At 37.6% G+C, this 14891-nt stretch overlaps 1 protein-coding gene across 9 annotated transcripts in view; it reads left to right on the top strand.

Annotated features, from left to right (window-relative positions):
• The window catches only part of CHD7 (chromodomain helicase DNA binding protein 7), a 189970-nt gene that overhangs the window by 132460 nt on the left and 42619 nt on the right, over window positions 1-14891 (top strand). For all 9 annotated transcript variants that reach the window (XM_047724434.1, XM_047724432.1, XM_047724425.1 and 6 more), the window contains 6 exons: window positions 6625-6739; window positions 9946-10029; window positions 11632-11769; window positions 11868-11989; window positions 12365-12608; window positions 13716-13892. In XM_047724434.1, coding sequence (XP_047580390.1) covers window positions 6625-6739; window positions 9946-10029; window positions 11632-11769; window positions 11868-11989; window positions 12365-12608; window positions 13716-13892 — 880 coding nt within the window. The remainder of the gene's footprint in view (window positions 1-6624; window positions 6740-9945; window positions 10030-11631; window positions 11770-11867; window positions 11990-12364; window positions 12609-13715; window positions 13893-14891) is intronic.

The raw sequence follows: 14891 nt of genomic DNA, 5'->3' as shown, positions 1-14891 counted from the left end.
TCATGTATAACCAAGAAATTCTTTTCAGAAGGGATAAAACCTCCTACAATAAGAGAAAAGCGAGTTAAGTAATATTTGCGTGTCCTCTGAGAGTGACTCTTCCTCCTCTGCCAGGCACTTGAGATGAGATGTCTACTGTCAGGGGAGGGCTCTAGAAAATCATGACATCATTCACATTTTGAAACACAGTCAGCTGTGATTTTGTTTGTCTCTTTTTGTTTAGTAAATTCGAATGCATAGCCTTTAGGAAGCTGAATTAAGAACACAGTGAGTTGTTGTTTACCGTAGACTGAAGACCAGACTCATTTTGAAAAGGCAGTGTGGTTGTGGGGATCAGTAGTCATCTGGCTGAAGAAGTTTGCGGCCCTTTTCTAGTCTAAGCAACCATCACAGAACAAGGACAAAAATCTTCATGGATGATGTAAAAATTAAATTAAAAATGTTCAAGGCAAGGAATCTCAAGTACCGTATTAATAGATTCTGGAATTTAAAGAGAGCTTCTGGGAGTTGCTGTCAAAACAGCCTAAGAAAATTTACCCTACTCTTAGAATGTGAAGGCATCGGCCCCATGGTTTCTGTCACCCTCCCTTGTGGCAACCGGCACTGTGTTACTAAACTAATAGAGTTGTGCGCTTCTGAGCAGGACCCCTTCCCAACTGAAAAGATGCAGAAGTCTCTTGCCAGTGTCATTGGGGGAGTGCAGTGACATACAGTGACATACAGAATACAGCAATAAAAAAATGCTTGGTCTGTATTAGACGGGTGTTGTCATCATTTTGTACTTAGAGCAAGATGAGTGTGCACATGTAGAGATGATACATATGACGTGATTTCCTGCAGGGTCATTTGAGGGAGGTGTCAGGATCAGTGAGGAGATAACTAAGTTAGCCAGGGTGATTTCTCTGGTAGATTTATCAAATCAAACACAGAGCAGAGAAGTTTAAGTATTGATTCCCACAAAATGGCACCACCAGTAGGCATCCATCTAGGACAGCCTGTGGAGGTGGAGCTTAAGGGGCTTGACTGGTTCGTGACTAGGTACTGCTGCCAGGCCAGGGGAGACCTGCCATCCTTTGTCGGTCATGGGATATGATGCACATGTAGTTCTGAAAAAGAGCTTTTCTGTCTGATAGTATTGCGTTCTAAGGGAAATTAAAATTTCCACAAAATTAACAGTTTCCGTTGACCTTTTATTTTTGACATAATTTCAGATTTACAGAAAAATTGCAAAATGGGATAAAGAATTCCTGTTTTCCTTTTTGTAATTAAAAAACTATCTTCTGGAAAAATATTTTTGAGACTCTTAAATGTGCTAATGGTTGCTAAGTGGTGATTTACTAATTCTATCACCCATTCTAAATGTATTAGTTGGGTTCCTGCTGTAAGGGAGAATTTGACCTAAATTTGCTTCTTTGTAGCTCTGTAGACTTGCGGAGTCTTATTTTATTCAGTGGGCCATCATTATTATCGTATCATTATTTATGATACGCTGTTTGCTCACATTATTCCAGGTTTGACCAGTGGGAACCCCTTCAGGCCAGATCCTATTTCCCTTTGCTTTGTCCCCATCCTTCTTTGAGCACTTCCTTACTCTCTGGCACCAGAGGATATTCCATACTCATGTTGTAATTTACTTCTTTAAGTCCTGGAATAGGTAATTTCTCCAAAAGCCTTGGTTGTTTCTACTGGAGAATGGCATTTAGAAACCACAATCTGAGTCCTAGGTGTGCTCATTAGTGCAGGGGTGTCAGTGCTCCTGGGGCCTCTCTGTGGAGAGGGCTAGGTGGGCCCCCTGCACATGTCCATGTGTGTGCGTGCACGTGTATGCAATACAGGTTACATGTACACACATATGTTTGTTACACATACACACATAACTTCTGTGTACCTACGTGTCTACTTACCTAACAGTGATGAAAATCAATGCCTTTATAGCAATAGTTTTGGTTTTATGTATTTTTTTAAAGATAAATTTGACAGAGACACAGCGAGAGAGGGGATACAAGCATGGGGGGGTGGGAGAGGGAGAAACAGGCCTCCTGTCAAGCAGGGAGCCCGATGCGGGGCTCAATCCCAGGACCCTGGGATCATGACCTGAGCCAAAGGCAGACACTTAACAGCTGGGCCACCCAGGCACCCAGTTTTGGTTTTATTTCAGCAGCATGACAGGGTTCATTGAGTCCTTTCACCTTCCAATAGTAATGACTCCCTTCTTCAACCATGAGACACCTGGCTCTTATTATCTCTAATGTATTTATTTGTCAGTTCTAGAATATACAGGAAGTGTTTTCTAATTTACTAGATCATATATTTTGTGAAAAAGAAGCCTACCAGCTATAAAGTTCATTCAGTGTTTAGAATTTTTTGTGCTTAGCCAAAGGGTTTTTGGAAGCTAAATACTTGGTTCAGAATTTCCTTGGGTTAATTCTTCCCCTCCCCTTGTGCCCCTTTCAGGGTGGCTGTGTTATTTATTTGATACTCAGTTTGGTCTTTAGTTTCTATCTATCTGTATTCCATTTTAGCACCCCATCATTCTTTTTCTTTTCTTTTTTTTTTCTTTTTTTTTCAAGATTTTATATGTTTATTTGAGAATGAGAGAGAGAGCACGAGCAGGGGGAAGGCCAGAGTTTGGAAAGGGAGAGGCAGACTCCCCGCTGAGCAGGGAGCCAGACACAGGGGTCAATTCTAGGACCCTGAGATCATGACCGGGGCCGAAATCAGACTCTTAACCTGACTGAGCCACCCAGGTGCCTCAACTACCCACCATTCTTGTTGATCTTACTTATTTTCTTTATTTCAAGTTCACAAAATACTCAACATGGTTCAAAAGTCAGAACTTCTACATAAGGGTACTCAAAGACACATCCTTTTCTCTTCCCCTCAATCCCTCAATCCCTACTTACCATCTCATTAATCCCAGATTTAGCCTTTCTGTACTTTTGGGCATGAACATGCAGATAATCTCTATATGTATGTGTGTGTGTGTGTGTGTGTGTGTGTGTAAATATTTATACATAAAAATATTTTATACATATAAAATATTATTTTCCCCTTTTTTCTTACATACAAAAATAGCAATGATCACTAGATATTTGCACTTGGCTTTTTAATAATACTATATTTTGGAAGTTACTCAATATCGATCCATAAGGTCTTCTTCATTCTTTGTTACTGCTGTGTAGTACTCCGCGGCATGGCTGTATCATCGCTCATCCAGCCAGTCTCCTGTGTGTGTGGGCGTGTAAATGGCTTCCAATGTTTTATAGCTACAGACAATGCTATAACATATATTCTCATGCCTGTATATTATCAGATTGTTGGAGGCACAGTTTGAGGATGAATTCCTAGGATTGGGGTTGCTGTATTCAGAGGAGAAAATATATGTAGTTCTGTTAGGTATTGCCACATTCCCTTTCATAAGAGGATGGCCCTCTGCATTCCTGCTGACGATGTAAGAGACCACCTCTCTGCCTACAACCTTTCCAACGTAGTGTAGTGGTTTCACTTTTTGTGAGAAATTGTATTTTGCTTTTGATTTTTTTTTAATTTATGAATGAGAATATCTTTTTGTAAGTTTAATGACCATTTTTGTATTTTCTTTTATCAGTTGCATGTTCATGTCTTCTGCCCACTTTTCTGTTGTGCTTTCGTCCTTTTTCTGTGTTCTGTGTTGCAACTGTGCTTTCCCAGTTTCAGTGGTCCTTTGACTTTTTGTTTTTATTGCACTGTGAATTAATTTTTTTTTGTAGTTAGATTTATTAGTCTTTTCTCTTATTGGATATTGCTCTTGAGCCATAGCTAGAAAGCTTTTCCCTACCACCAGCTTAAAGAGGAATTTGCCGTGTTTTCCTCTGGTACCTGCATGGTCTCATTTTCTGTATATAGGGGCTTAATCATCCACTTGGTGTTTATTTTGGGTATGGTATAAAGTATAATAATACTTGTTCCAATTTTATATTTTCCCAAATATTGTTCTAACACCATTACTGAAAAGTCCATCTTTATCCTGGTGATTTGAGATGTAACCCTTATCATGTACTAAATTTATATATTTATTTGGAAACATGTTTGTACCTTTTTTTTTTTTTTTTTTTTTTTTTTTTAAAGAGAGTGAGCAGGGGCAGGGCAGAGGGAGAGAGAGAATCTCAAGCAGGCACTGCACCGGGCTTGATCTCATAATCCTGAGATCCTGACCTGGGCTGAAATCAAGAATCGGGTGCTCCACCCAGGAGCCCTGTACCATATTTTAATCCTTTGGTCTGCCTGTCTGTTCCTGAGCCAGTAGCACACTGTTTTACTCATAAAGGCTTAAATTGTATTTTAATATCTGGTATATGTAGTTTCCCCTAAAAACTCTTCCTTTTTAGTATTTTCTTGGATGTTCTTGCACGTTTATTTTTATATATAAGTCAGTATTAACTTGTCTAGCACCATAAAAATGCTTGTTTATGGGACGCCTGGGTGGCTCAGTTGTTAAACATCTGCCTTCGGCTCATGTCATGATCCCAGGATCCTGGGATCAAGTCCCACGTCGGGCTCTCTGCTCAGTGGGGAGCCTGCTTCTCCCTCTGCCTGCTCTTTCCCTGCTTGTGCTCTATGACAAATAAATAAATAAAATCTTTTTAAAAAATGCTTGTTTATGCATTTATGGATTTATGGTTTATGACGTTGTGTCATGCCATCTAAAAATAAGGATGTCTTTCTAGTTGGTTCAGCTCTATTTTTGTGTCTTTTAGAAGGATTTTAAATATTTCCTTATATAAATTTCACACCTTTTTTGTTAAGATTTATGACTAAGCACTTAATCTTTGTTGATAATATAAAAGAGGTTTTCTCTACTGTTGTTTGTGTAAATGGACGCTATTGATTTCTGTGTGTTAATTTTTTATCCTGGTATACTGCTAAATTATTTCATTTCATTATTTGAATTAGTTTTCAAATTGATTCTCTAGGGTTTTCCAATAATATAATCATACCGTTTGCAAATAGAGATAGTTTTATTTCTTACTTTCTAATTATTTTTCCCCTTGTTGTTTTCTCTTGTCTAATAACATTGGCTAATGCCTCAAATACAATATTGAATAATAGTAGAAGCAGTGGGCATCCTTGCCTTGTTTCTGATCTTAGTGGAGGAGGCTGTGGCTTTTCTCCATTTAGTAAAACAGAGTCACTATCCAAATATTTCAGCCCAGTTTGCAAGAGGAAGAGTGACACTAAAGGCCTGTGCCCACATTCCAGCCACACTGATGGTGCTGGAAAGGCATGTGTACCTCAGCAGACAGACAGTGTTGACTTGCACCCGTGCCTTTTTCTATCCAAGAAGGAGATTAGACTCGGTTATTTTTAAAATACTTGTTTCTTGATAATATGCAGAAACAGTATTGCGAATTACTTACTGGAAATTAGGAAAATACTTGAAAGTAGAAAAGAAAATACTTGCAATCTTACCACCCAGAAAATATCATTATCAACATATTGATGCATTTTCACCTAGTCTCTTTTCTCTGTGTGCGTGTGTGTACAGGGTTTATATCGACTCCTAGCCTATCAAGGCATACGTATTTAACGTCCTTATCTCCCTCAGTCAATTGTACAAGGACTAAATCAGCCTACCTTTTGCATATTAGACTTTACATAAATATAAATGATATGATACTTAATATCGTAAGCCTTTCCCATGTCATTAATCATTTTTGACAGATTTTAGAATGCTCCATAATTTCTAAGAGTAGTAGTACCTTGATTTTGAAATAGGTGCATATTCAGGCACCTCATTTCTTTTTAATGTCCTCACCAGAAAGAGAGATAAGAGATAGTCCAGGCTATCTGGGGCAGGGAGAAAATGATGGTACAAAAGAATATTAAAATAGCAAACCAGAGAATGTCAAAGCTACCATAAAATATTAACTATATACCTGTGAGTCTTGGAGAAGTAAGAGGGAGGGTGAGAGTGTTCGAGATAGGGTTAGAGAGAACACCTGTGCTTGGAGCAGGCCGTGGTGAGTCTGAGGAGAAGGGCCTTGCCCCGTGTGAGGACCAGGTAGGCAGTAGAGAGCGACAAAATCACAGCGTTCCAAGAGACGGCATTTCACAGCTCCTGGAAGAGTGAGGCTGGGAGGGCGGAAACTGCCCATGGGCTGGTGGGGCATGGGTGTTCAGAGAATAGGTGAGGGTTCTCGTCCTTTGGATTGCTCTGGAAGGACTAAGTTATGTTTACCTTTGCTGTTTTAAATCAGAATTCTCTTAACTTGATAAAAACCTTTTATTTCTCAATTAATGATAAAAGGCTCAAAATGTAAATTCATAATTAAGGCCACCCTGTAGTGCTAATTGTTTTGTATTGAAGTGTAATCCGTTCACTTATGAAAACAGCTTTTGTTAGTAGGTCCTTTTCTTTTTTTAATGGGAGATAAATAAGAGAGCTGGAGGCTCAGGACGGAAGACAAATTTCAGGCACAATTATTGATTTTTTTCTTATTCTCAAACATGAATAATTGTATTGAATGTTGATCAGCAGCCTCTATTAGTAGGTAAACCGCTTATTTCATTAGTTATTTAGTTGATTTTGGGGGAATAACAAGATTATTTTCTACGTGTTTCAAGTATATTATTTTATTCTTTTAGCTCTTATCTTCATTGTCAATGGGCATCTGTAGAAGATCTGGAAAAAGATAAGAGAATTCAGCAAAAGATCAAACGATTTAAGGCAAAGCAGGGCCAGAACAAATTCCTTTCAGAGGTATGAAATACCCAGTTAATTTTCTTAAGTAGTAACCTTACTAAAATGTTCTGAGTTTTGAGTTTTAGGTTAAGCAAATTACTAAGAAAAACTAGTTTCCCTCATTTGGTGCTGTTACTTGCATATTGGTAACTGGTTATTGCTAAAAAAAAATTGGTAAACAGGAAATTTCTCATTCTTCCTGTTGCTTAGTCTAGAAGATACTGGTCCCTATGATATTATGTGGAAATATGATGGTATCATTAAAATCTTGAAAGTACAGTTAGCAGATGATGAAAAAAGTGGTTAAAAGTTCTTTTAAGACTTAGTGAGGTATAAAGACTCTACAGTAACTACTAAATACAATTTCTAGAATATAAGTTACTTCTGTTAAGGAAAGTATGTGGCCGATTTCTTCTGTTCAAGTTAATGCCTGATTACAGACTTTACCAAACCCCTTCTTACAAGTGATGTGCTATGGTATAGAAATTGGTGTTATGTCTTTGCCTTTCTCGCTTTATCCTAAGTTATTGATGATGAAAAGGTAACCATACCTAGGGCAGGGAAGGAAATCTGCATTTTTTGAAAGAAGTGTCATGATCCCCTTCAGCCTACTCGATTGCATTAAAAAATGCTTTTGCAGACTACTTACTGGGGTCTCTGGACTTGTGCTCACCAGTTTGGTTTCACTTACAGCCTCAAGAAGATAAAAGAGAAACCTTCACACTGAAAGATTAAACTTGCTGATTTATTAGTTTTCCTCTCCATAAAGGAGTTAACAGAATGTAAACTGTAAAGAAGTGTGAAATTTGATGCAAAATAATACCTGTTTAACAACCTACTTCACACCCCTTCCCCTTTTTGGACATGGAGGGGTGAGGACGGAAGAGTGTTCAGTATTTTTATGTCATAAAATCCTTATAATCTCAGGTGACAAGTCTGTGTTCTCCTGGAATCTGATTTCCGTGCTCCCAACAGGCAGATTGTAAAGTTTGTATTAGATGTGTGATTGGGCGGTGGTGGTTTTATTGGGCATATGTCTCATCACCACCTTTCCTGATCTGAGTATTCAGCTTCTTTGCACTGCAGTAATTAACACTGAGGGGAATGGCGTCATCACATGTGACTCACCTCTTGGAGAATATCTAAGTGATTTTTTTTTTTTTTTGAAAGGGCACTTCCTAAGAAATATCATAAAGTCCCCTATTTTTTGTGCCCTTCTTGATGATTAAATGTTGGTGACATTGGGCAAGTTGAAATCATTGGCTTTCTTTTAGAAAGAGACATACGTTCTGTTGACTTTTTTTCTATGGATCAGCGTAGGGAGAAGGAAAGAGTGCAGTGGTAGCTGCCCCCCCCCCCCCAATCCCTGGCCCAAACCCCATCCCTAAGTCCTGGTTCTGTTTTTGAAATTTGTTTGGACTCTGCTAGTGTCAGATGCAATTTAGGGATTTGTACCTGGCCCTAGCGGTGTAGCTTTATCTATTTGGGTCTCCCTATGTGAATAACCTGTACCACAACTGAAATACATTATCTTGAGTGGTAACTTGGCAACTAGAAATCTTAATTTTTGTCCCAAGTGGAAGTAGCATAAACTCCAGTCTGAAAAGATGATCTGAGGGCAAGCACAAAAGGATAGCAACTCCCTTCCTCTCTTTCTCTCTTTCTCGTTTACACACACACACACACACACACACACACACACACCCTGTTCCATAGACAGTCCCGGCTTCAGGTGTTCCATGGTTCTGCTACTTTGGCATTTTTAATTATGACTGCTTTTGCATTCTTTATTTCAGCTTAGGTACCCTTATAAGTCCGCTGCAACTGAAATCTGTGTTTAAATTAGAAATTGTATCTCATGCATGATAATGCAGGTTACTCACTAGCAAGTTGGAAGTGTTCAGGAATAAGGTTAAGGATTTTAATTCATCAATGAAAGCTGCTGTTTAAGAAAAAGGTGTCTTAAAAGGAGCTTTTATCATCAAAACCTAGTTTATGGAAAGTTTTCAGTGTTCATGCTGTATATGAATAATGCATACATGTTGTGTGCCTGAACCTAGAAGCTTTTGACAAAGCCAGTGCATTAATACATTAACATTTTAAATGAACTGAACATTTCAATGAATTTTTTGCCTTACTAATCAACGCTGTGTAAGGGCCCGAGGCATTTGAAACACATTTTTGTATTTCTGATTCTTTTTTTCATAATTCAGAGTTCAAAGGACCCAAACCAGATGTTTTAAATGGACACAGTAGCCCAGAGAATGTTTGCTATCCTTGAGCCGACTGTGACCGAAAAGCTTATCTTTTCGACCTATAATTTAGAGGATATGAACAGTGTCTAAGTGACTTCTAATATGTCTTGCAAAAGCCTTTTAGTTGCAGTTATGGTACTGATGAATATGTCTTCTGTTTTCTGACTGGCCTGACTCTGACTTCTTTAAAGTATGGCATAGTCTGTAATTTCTCTTTGAGCCATATTCTGTTATTTTATTCTTTTATAGGCGATAACTTGCAAGCAAGTTAGTATTACTTTACTTTTGTAAAGATTGTTAACGCGTTGACTAAATAACCCAATTATTTAAGCCTCATTTCTTTAGCCTTAATATTTTTAGCCAGATGCTCTATTTTCAGTGCAAATAAATCATTAGAATGCTTAGATTAACAATAAGACTAAATTCAAATGAGGTACTAATATTGATAGGCAAAGACGACCAGACACACTAAACTGTTCACACTAAAATAGGAAATTCACTGGTTTCAGTGTTTTTAGCTTTGGAATAGCATTCTGTAAATGATGCTATAAGGCCTCAGACAACTCCAGTAGTTATGAGACTCCAATCGCACTTACTGTGCATGGCTCCGAGTCTTTATTGCAAGCATAGTTTCGAGAATGCTAAATGCATTGCATGCCATAAGCCTTTTGGATTGCTCATTAGTGAATTGTAATTTCACACTTCATTTAAAATATTCTTAAACATTCTCTCACAGTAAAAAGGTTTCACACAGTAATTAAAAGACCCAGTTAACAAAGTCTGAGAAGTCTGATTTCCTCATGGGGAATGATTTTGCTAAATTGTAGCATTTCAATTAATATAATAGAATTTGCCAAATATCAGTTTTATTTTGCTGTGGCCCACAATATTATTGTCTGGCGAAAGGTGAAATAACGTTTACTCTCAGGAATTAAATAAACATTTTAACTTTTTTGTCCTTTGGTGCAGATTGAAGATGAGCTTTTTAATCCAGATTATGTGGAGGTTGACCGGATAATGGACTTTGCACGTAGCACAGATGAGCGGGGAGAGGTAACAGAAGATCATTTGTATTAGGGGGCAGTGACTCAGACGGCTTATGTGTGTTTACAGAGAGTGATTATAGAATCCTAGATCTCGTCCTGGTCAGAGCCTTGGATCGTGACACAGTTGGTCTAAATTTAACTGAAACTTATTGACTGTTAGCTTTATGACCTAATAGTGCTAAATGTGTTCTTTGTTTAGTGTGAGAGCTTTTTAAAAGAAATCAATTTTCAATATGAAGCAAATACATCGGCGTTTTAGATGATTTCAGAATGTGATCAGTAAAGAATTCAGTACGGTTTACTATAAACCAAGAATGAAGCGCAGATTTCCCATACATAATTAAGAGTACTCTAAGATGTAGCCAAATGGAATTTAATGTTACTTAACATTGTACATCCTTAGTGAAGCTGATGAACCTCATTAATGTACTGGACAGAGGACAATGTAAAATAATTCTCTTTATGAGATCTTGGCATTTCTCATGTTGCTTTGCAAAACTCTGTGAGGTTGTAAAGGACGGTTGATTAGGGCCGTAAGAGTGAGGACTTGTCCAGTGCCTGAGCTTATTGTCTCAGTAATGATGTATGCACCCACCATGAGTTCTGTCATTCCTGGCTTCTTCAAGTAAAGTTAGTTTTATATAAAATGTTTAGATCCTGCTTATCTAGTGAGAGTCTGCAGTGAGCTTCCTTTTTTTTCCCCCAAACTCTGTGTCATGAAGTCCATGATGTTTTAAGGACCATGTCTGTAATGTGATGTTTACTTTTCTAGCTTTACTTGGCTGTACTTAAAAGAAAATTGTTTTATCGCATATTTTTGTAGTACAGTGAATGTTGTTAACATCACTACCAGGTCAGAGTACCTTAGTCTTGAAGTGAATGCTTGACAACCCAAGTATTTTCTAGAAGAAAGACAAAGGAGATCCTGTTGATCTGCATTACCCAAAATATTTTGTTCTCCAGTCTATAAGAGCTCACTTTATTATTTATTTATTTGTTTTTTAAAGTTTCAATGATGTAATCTCTACAGCCAACATGGGGCCCAAACTGACACCCCCAAGATCAAGAGTTACCTGCTCTTCCGACGGAGCCTGCCAGGCGCCCCTCAAATACTGTATTCTAATGTGATTGAACACAAGTAATATTTATCTCTTTAAGAAAAAGGCAGAGATGGTAATAAGCTTGTTTCTCATTCCTTAAGAAACCAGCCAGTAATATAAATATACTATGGTTATTTACCATATACGTCTGAATCAGACACCTGATAAATGATTTTGCACAGATAAGAATAAGGCTTAAAATTCAGCTGTGTTATTTCCTGGCCATTTCTTCATATTTTTTGGCTTTTCAACATAGCAGTGAATTAGATAAAAATTAGCTGGTTCTGATGATACCCAGTAATATTATTTCCAGTTTACGCTTGTTACGATTAACTAGGGATGACTGTGTTATGGTCACAGTTTTAAAATAAACTCCTCCCAACTCACTCTCACTGTTGCTGGGGTGTAGTATCTATCAGGAAGTAGGTGTGTGTGTATGTGTGTGTGTGTGTGTGTGTGTGTGTTTCAGTCCAATGAATCCAATTCTAATTTATTCCAACCTGGCCCAGCCGGTGACTCACTACCTGGTGAAGTGGTGCTCCCTGCCATACGAAGACAGCACTTGGGAGCTAAGGCAGGACATAGATCAAGCGAAGATCGAAGAGTTTGAGAAACTAATGTCCAGGGAGCCAGAAACAGAGCGTGTGGTAAGACTTGGCTAACGGTGAAGGATTTAATTTGAAAATAGCCTAGTGTGGTGTGACCTTGGAGAAACCACTAATGGGATTTACTATATTTGAAACAGGAGCGACCTCCTGCTGATGATTGGAAGAAATCGGAGAGTTCCAGGGAGTACAAAAACAATAACAAACTCAGGGAATACCAGTTGGAGGGAGTAAACTGGCTACTTTTCAATTGGTACAACATGTATGTACAGCACGTTTTTCTTCACCTGTAAGAAGGCCTGTAGCTGTTCTCCTTTAGTTCTCTCCTATAGTCACTGAAAATATTGATCAAGTAATGTCACACTTTAATGTCTAAAAAGAATTATGAAAAACAGCCAGGATTGGAAGTATGCTTCATATTTATCTGACAAACATTAATGTAAAGATATTAATAGAAGTATGTAGAAATGATTTTTATGCCTTAGAGGATTTTGTTGAAAAAGAAATGTATTTGGTTGAACTAAGAGAACATTTGAGATATGCATTTGTGATTATAGTAGTATATATTTTGTGAAAAGAAAGCAGTTTCTAATATCTGTGCTTACTAAACTGTTCATGTTTTATTTCCTTCCCAAAGGCGAAACTGCATTTTAGCAGATGAAATGGGTTTGGGAAAAACTATCCAGTCCATTACATTTCTCTATGAGATATATTTGAAAGGAATCCATGGCCCTTTTTTAGTAATTGCCCCATTGTCCACAATCCCCAACTGGGAAAGGGAGTTCCGTACCTGGACAGAGTTGAACGTGGTTGTGTATCATGGGAGTCAAGCTAGTCGTCGGACCATTCAGTTGTATGAAATGTACTTCAAAGATCCCCAGGTAAAACGTCACAAGTGGTATTCTTTATGACTATTATGTACATTTCAAGGTACTGGATAGTAAAATGGTCTGTGACATTTTGGGGGAAGGTCTAGATTTTACAAAATTGAGAAATTTGCTCTAGATTTCTTACCCAATTGTGTTATATTTTCACATCTTTTAAGTATAGCTAATTTTTATAGCTTTGGTCATTCAGATTATCCGATCAGAATAAATGAAATATTTATCATTTAATGTTTTGATATGCTAATTGGTTTTATTTTGCAAGCCTAAGAAGAGCTAAACAAAAAACGGTGTTACTAAATATAAGTGGAAAGAATATTTTGTTAAACTATTACTAGAAGTAAAAATTACTAGGCATGCAATGTTGAGTGAAATACACCCAAAGGGGAGAGCTTCTGCCCTCTTAGGAGCACTTGGTACAATTTTTTACTTATTCTTATTGCCTGTATACAGTTATTCTAGGATACCAACAGTAAAGCATTGTAAATGACAAGGGAGAATAGTATCTACTAACATAGTTTTAAGCTGTAGGTGGTAAGGAGAAGTCATATTACTGGAAATAGGACAGAGTTTTGTTTTATAGGTTTGCTTTAAGTATAAAAATCTACAGTTAAATACTTCAAGGAGAAAAATATTGAAATCTGTTTTAGTATTTATCTCTACATTTGAGAGATAGTTAAAAGTTCTACCCTAAGTGAATTTTTTTTTCATTTTAGCACTTCAATAGTCAAAATTAAGTTACAAGAAAAAAAAAAAGGTTTAAAACAGTAGTAAAGTTTTTAAAAGCTACCTTAGTACTTAATCCCCTTGGCTTTTCACCTCTTTGGGGTCTGTAGGCTGTAACTGGAATGACCACACTTCGTGGCACTTTATTACATAGGATCTGTAGGGAAATTAGGTAGGAAATTTTACTAACAAAGTTCAGATTTCTTTATAAAGGAAAAAGTTTTTAAAGCTCCCCTGCAAACACCTGAAAAACAAAATACAGGTGTTACGTAAAATAAAGATGTCCCCAAAAGATAAATACATCTGTTTTATGCTATTTATTAATCAAAGTTAATGTAATCTCTAATTCTAAATAATAATTTAGAACTGTTCTCATAGGGTCGAGTGATAAAGGGGTCCTATAAGTTTCATGCCATCATCACTACATTTGAGATGATTTTGACGGATTGTCCTGAGCTGCGGAATATTCCATGGCGCTGTGTAGTCATTGATGAAGCCCACAGGCTGAAGAATAGGAACTGCAAGCTGCTGGAGGGGCTGAAGATGATGGACTTGGTCAGTGATCGTCTTGATGACTCCATTGAACCTGCATAGAATCGTTACTGACTCAGTGTTCCCACTGCTCTGAATGTGACTGATACCTGTGGAGGGTGTTTGCAAAGCCTGTCCAATATGGTGATACATCCTCCCGAGCTTTTAGTTACTCAAAAGTTGCTGCCATTCTTGATTCTTATGTTGTTGGCTGGTGACTGTGCAGTTACAGTAGGGGATAGTCAGGATGCTTTCTCTGAAGTGAGTTTCAAATATTTGCTTTTGCCTTTTATTAATAAATATTGCCATTTCATAAACTGGTAGGCCAGGCTTTGTCCCAATGGTTATAATGAAGTTATATTCTAGGGCTCAATAGTTTTGACACATTGGATCCAGTAGAACTTGTAGGTGCAAGTTTTTTGCACGAGTTAATACCTGGCATTGGTCAAGTTCAGAGAGACGCGTAGAAGTTTGGGGCATTTTAAGACCTTGAATTTGATCTGGAGTTTTATGCCACACTCACCCATCCTCTCCCTGCTTCCTAAGAGGTGGTCAGGTTTTCCTGATAAGATTTTTCTGGATTGTTTTCGGTAGGAGTGTTATGGGATAATGTAGAGGTGGTAGGATTTGATTGATTTTCTGTCCCGTGCTTCTGTGTGTTTGGTTTCCTGGCAGAAATGACTTCAGTCATCCTCAGACTTCTTTGTTCTCTGTAGTTCGCAAGGTGGGTTTTGATCACTTGTTTTCATTTTTAATGTACATTTTAAAAGCAATGTTACTGTCATTCAGTATGTCTTGGATGTTTTGCTGAGTTTTTAAAAAAGTGCAAAAGATTTTTAAAATCTCTTTGATGTTGATGTCTGTAGATTAATTTGATCTCTTGTTAATTGAGAGTTTGAGATGGGAAGAACATTCTATACGTTCGTGGCTATCAATTTTTTTACTGAAGACGAGTGCCACCGAAAAGAACACTTAAAAGCTTTCTGTTGCCACTGGTTCTTTGAAGCAATTTCTTTTATTCAT

Source organism: Lutra lutra, chromosome 4 (genome assembly GCF_902655055.1).
Source record: "Lutra lutra chromosome 4, mLutLut1.2, whole genome shotgun sequence".
Lineage (NCBI taxonomy): Eukaryota > Metazoa > Chordata > Mammalia > Carnivora > Mustelidae > Lutra > Lutra lutra.
This window is presented reverse-complemented; position numbering and strand designations above follow the sequence as displayed.